Source organism: Austrofundulus limnaeus, unplaced genomic scaffold (assembly GCF_001266775.1).
Source record: "Austrofundulus limnaeus strain Quisiro unplaced genomic scaffold, Austrofundulus_limnaeus-1.0 Scaffold66, whole genome shotgun sequence".
Taxonomy (NCBI): domain Eukaryota; kingdom Metazoa; phylum Chordata; class Actinopteri; order Cyprinodontiformes; family Rivulidae; genus Austrofundulus; species Austrofundulus limnaeus.
The window spans coordinates 597,333-602,969 of record NW_013952468.1 but is presented as its reverse complement, the minus strand read 5'-3'; the positions used below and the strand labels follow the sequence as shown (position 1 = coordinate 602,969).

At 35.7% G+C, this 5,637-nt stretch overlaps 1 protein-coding gene across 1 annotated transcript; it reads left to right on the top strand.

Annotated features, from left to right (window-relative positions):
* The first annotated feature begins 303 nt into the window (after window positions 1–303).
* Window positions 304–2,941, top strand: calhm1b (calcium homeostasis modulator 1b). The gene is made up of 2 exons (XM_014010223.1): window positions 304–849; window positions 1,989–2,941. The coding sequence occupies exons 1-2, from the start codon at window positions 304–306 to the stop codon at window positions 2,487–2,489; spliced, it is 1,047 nt and encodes a 348-aa protein (XP_013865677.1). The 3' UTR covers window positions 2,490–2,941.
* The last annotated feature ends 2,696 nt before the right edge of the window (window positions 2,942–5,637 follow it).

Below are 5,637 nucleotides of genomic sequence, written 5' to 3'. Positions count from 1 at the left end.
TGTAACTTAATCTGTTTAATTCCAACTGTTCTGTGARGGCCTCAGATTTGTTACATAACATTAGTGATCAAACAGCATCATGAAGACTAAGGAACACACCAGGCAGTTTTGTATTAAAATTCTAGGTTTAAAGCAGGGTCATAAAATGCCAGGAAAATAAATARAAGTTTTTGACTGTGACGAGACAGGGTGTAAATCTTTTTTTAAGGCACTGCTACTTGTTACTAATTAAAATTACTCCAAACAGTTTATTTCTTTTCACAGATTTACCTCTGAACCAAAGGCCCACCACACCTCACAAAGATGGATAAGTTTCGGATGATGTTCCAGTTCCTCCAGTCCAACCAGGAGTCCTTCATGAATGGGATTTGTGGGATCATGGCGTTAGCAAGTGCCCAGATGTACTCTGCCTTTGAGTTCAGCTGCCCCTGCATGCCAGAGTACAACTACACCTACAGCGTTGGCCTGATCATCGTCCCTCCCATATGGTTCTTTTTGTTGGGTTTTGTACTGAACAACAATGTGTCTGTGCTGGCCGAGGAGTGGAGGCGGCCCACTGGGAGCCGATCAAAGGACCCAACCATCCTGCGCTACATGTTTTGTTCAATCACACAGAGATCCCTGATAGCACCTGCAGTCTGGGTGTCTGTCACCCTCATGGATGGGAAGAGCTTCCTCTGTGCTTTCAGCATCAACCTGGACATCGAAAAGTTTGGGAATTACAGTTTTGTCAGAGAGATGTCGGAGACTGAGAAGCTTAAACTGCTGGCAAGAATTCCCTGCAAAGATCTGTTTGAGCATCAGGAATTAAGAGTGGCTGCGTCTCGATACATCAAGTGTATTTCACAGGTACCTTATTAACATATRAGGTTGTCAGCAAGGCTCTTTTTGAATTAATTGAATGAATTTATTTGTTTAGGACAATGTGCAAATTAAAACAYRAAAACATTTGATGCATTGCACCAGATTTAGCCTAAGGCTAATTTACACCTGTAGTCCTAGACAGTAAAAATAGAATAGAATAAAGTGTGCAAATAAATAAATAAGCCATCAATCATCACAACAGTTTCAATAAAATAAAGAGAGGATTGTATGGGGTGCCATTTGTRACGACACACAGTCAAACATTACCAGCAATAGTTTGCTTTATTTAGCCTTTCATGAAAGAAATAGGGGTTTATTTTTTTCAAAGTCAGGTTTTTACCGTGTTATTCATACCTTTTTTATAAATATTGTTCCGAACTAAATATTTAATTAAAATTTTATGTTTAATTTATTTATATTTAGTTTACAAGCTACATATTGAACTTACAAATTAAAAATTTAGTTAGCAAGTGTTAAGTTTGCAAGCTAATATTTAGTTTACAAACTAAATACTCAACTTACAAATTAAATATCTTGTTAGCAAGCTAAATATTTAGCTTCAAACTAAATATTTAAATTTACAAACTAAATACTTACAAATTAAATATTTGGTTAGCAAGCTACATTATTAGTTTGCAAGCTAAATATTTAGTTAACATACTAAATATAGCTCCAAATTAAATATTTAGTTAGCAAGCTAAATATTTAGCTCCAAACTAAATATTGAGTTTGTAAACTCTATTTAGTTTGTAGCTAAATATTTATTTTGCTAATTAAACATTTATTTGCTAGTTAAATGTTTAGTTTGTGAACTAAATATTTATCTTGCTAACTGAATATTTAATTTGCAGGTTAAACATTTTGCTGGTAACTTAAATATTTATTTCATAAGTATGACATTTATAAACGCATAAATAACATTTTCAAAATATGACTTTGAAAATTAACCCCTAGTTTTTTTTTCTTATGAAAGTCTAAATAAAGCTAAATATTGCTGGTAATGTTTGACTGTGTAACTTTACAAATGGCACCCCATAGCATTAACATAGATAAATAGTTCCTTGTACTTTGTTTTTTAGATAAAGCTCTCTTTAGCYATAATAAATGAGTATTTTCTTTCACAGGCATGTGGGTGGATGTTTTTGCTCATGATGACCTTTACTGCCTTCCTKATCCGAGCCATAAGACCCTGCTTCACCCAGGCGGCCTTCCTCAAAACCAAGTACTGGTCCCATTACATCGACATCGAGCGCAAGATGTTCGACGAGACCTGCAAGGAGCACGCCAAGAGCTTCGCCAAGGTTTGCATCCATCAGTACTTTGAGAACATCAGCGGCGAAATGCAAAGCCTCCACCGCCATCACGTGGGCAAGGATGACGGCGAAGACGACGACAGGAGCGATGAAGACAAGCTGCTGGGGATCAGGGCTCAGAATGATATGAACAAGGTTTTATGGAACTGGCACACCCAAAAGCCGGCTCTGGCCCTGAGAAAGAACCAGAGCGATGGTGAAAGCGAGGAAAAACTCAGTGGAAAGATGAATGGAACACTAAATGGGTTTGCAAACGGACACGCCTGCGACGTACAGAAACGGGAATGGGCTGTGTATTACAGTAAGGTCTGACAAGCTCAGGGATGAAAATGTTTGATTTGTAGTTTCCAGACATTTCCTGCATTTTGAAGCTCTATAATGACCACTTTTAGAAAAATTAGATATTGAATTTGAATTGTAGTTTTAAATTCTAATTCAGTTTTATTTATTGAAAGTTTGTTGTACAGATAAAAATAAAATATAAGAGTGCAATATGTATAGGTATAGGTGTGTGAAAAAAAAACCCTACTTGTTATAAAAACTAGACATTTTAACACGTTTGAGCAACAGTATGGAAGAAATGTCTTATATAGGCAGTATTCTTTAAAAAAGCAATGGTCTCATTAGGGTTGGGCATAATYGTATCGTGTGCAATTAATAGTCAGAAAACATTAATCGATTACTTTTTGGCACTTGACGATTAATACAATTAATGCCACCAGGCAGACTGACTGGATATTTTCCCGGTCAGTCTGCTTGTTGCTCCTCTCTGCTTCAAATGTGATAAACATTAAAAATAAAGTTCTGTAATTTATTTATCTATAAACACAGTTTAAAATACGATGTATAGACTGAAATCTGTAATTTTCACACAATTTGGAAATTTTTTTTTTACAAATAGCAAATCTTTCCCACTAAATTGGTCATGTGACTAGGACATAAGGGTGTCCAAGGACTCCAGGGGATGAATTATCAAATTAATCGTTATCGGCTAAATACCACAATTAATCGTGATTAATTTTTTTTGCCAATATTGCCCAACCCTAGGTCTCATTAAACCATAATCTCAAAAGCTGGATAACAAGGAATCTGACCATAAAGTCAAAAGGCTTAAAATTGATGAAAACATGTTTGGTAATTTTCAGGGAGTTTAACACAAGAGCAGAACACCTGGTGTAGAAAGAAACAAAAAAAAAATCCAAGTTTTTATATCAGATCATACAAGAAACTGCAGCTCTTGTTCACATCAAAAAGAAATTGTTTTTAACTTTCAGAAATAGAAATAACCAAATAATTCATGCTGAAATCTTAAGGGATGGTTGCAACTCAAGGTGGAGATGCTGTGGTTTGGACTATATTCAAATTACTGTAATCAATTCATTTATTAAATCTGCATCAGAGCAGAAGCACTTTGCATGAACGAACAGGGTCTTTAACTATTTTTCCACACAGGTGGTTTAATGATCACTTGTCAACTCTCTTCATAAAATCCAGATTAAGTCCAAATGAACTCAAACGRTGCATGTACAGCGGCTCTGCAAGCCAATGATGCTTAATGTTGCATTATTTATTTTGCTTGCCTGCATTTTTAAAGACTTTTGTGAATATTATTGATTTGCTACAAATACAACTGAACTGATTTCAGCTCAATCATCATTGTCATTGTCAGCGTTAAGAAGAAAATTTATCAGACTTGGTTTGATCGTTACAATAATCATGGATGTCATATTAGTTTTATTTATGAAAAGACAAGAAGTCTGAACCGGATTCACCTGAAATTGAAAACCAGTGCTTAAAAATGACATAAAAAAAGTTCTGGCAGCTGGAAAAAATAAAATTAGTACTTATTTTCACAAAAAGGGTTTCTGAGACTTTAGGGCAATTACTTTGTTAGTTGAAGCGTTTGCATTTCAAACTGACAGTCCTGAACTGATTCAAGCATTTTCTCTCGGGTAGGTTAAACTTTAATGTTTTATTTTTACAGTTATTCAGATCCAGCTCATTCAACACAAAACAACCTCTGTTATTACTGCAAACACCGAGTTGATTTTCTGGTGCTTAAACCGACATTTCTGCATAGATTTTACTACTGTGTGATATTTACACAGAATAAACAGTTTACTGACAAACAATCTGTTTTCTTTACAACCTTTAACGCTGCTAATTTTCTCTTGTTTGTTTCAAAGAAAATCACATCAATAGTACATGGAATAAAGATGCATTATGAATAAAATGGTTATTTTTTATGTAAAACAACTTACACAAGTTCTTCCAGCCACAGGCAGCAATATGAGCATCTGAGGCTTTGGGTGTTGTTAAGAAAAAAGCTAAATTTTTGTTAGATGACGAATAGTTTTAAGAAAAAAGTAGCAATTTAATCAAAAGCTGCTATTTCCCCCCTGTTCAAGTCTGCTTTATTGACCTGAAGGCAATTCAAGACATTCTGAGATTTCTGTATTTAATAAAACAAATTCCACAAGCTGTTTTGTTTTTTTTGTGATTTTACTTTTTTTTCTGAAGAAAAAGATATTTGACAAATGAGGCATACACACCAGCAGCAGCTTGATTCACATAAATGTCTTAAATTTGTCGTCTGTTTTTACCATCATTTTTCCCGATCTGTCACGAGTTCTTATCACAMACACTCTCTGCCACTGCCCTCCCTCTGAGAGACTCCACCAAAAACCTAAAGCTCATTAATTCCACAGCTAATCAGAGCTGCTTAATCAGGCAGAGAGGTAGGAATTCTTCCTGCAGCACATTGGAGGCTTCTCATTGATGACATCWTTAATGACTGTTTGTGTTGCTCTCAGAGACCTCAGAAACGTCCCCAGAGCTCAGGAGAGAATCACTGGACGAAACAAAAAAGGCTGAATCATTAGCAGGTTTAGGAACAATTATGAGTCCAAGCATCATCCCAGTGTTTGTGTTTGTTGTCAGATGACTCTTCTTTCCAGTAACTGTCAGGTCGACGCAGGATTCCTGTAAAAACCAAGAAGGCTGCAGCCAGAATATTTACAAGTCCCGAAGAACACCACGTCAACATTTGCATCTTATTTGTTCACCCCTCGTGCTGTTCTGAGCAACACCAGCTGCAAAAACTTAGTTCACTCACGCTGAGCTTTTTTCCCCTTTTAAAAACAGTTCTTCAGCCAAGAACTGTTGGAGTCAACGCTGTTTGTCTGTTAAAGGGATCCCCGATTAGTTGTAACATTAGACTTTATTTGATAAACATTTATTTTAACTGTAAAATAAAGACTGTAAAAATACTGTAGGCTGTTTAGTTTTTGTAATTTTTCAAAATATGTTTTAACACTGATGGAGCCATTTTATTTACACACAAAGCATTCTGGGTAAATGATGACGTGGATAGGTCTTCGGCGTGATTGAGCTATATCCACCCTGAAGGTTAATCTTGGACAATATCTGATGATCGACTCTTTTAAATGAAACCAGAGAG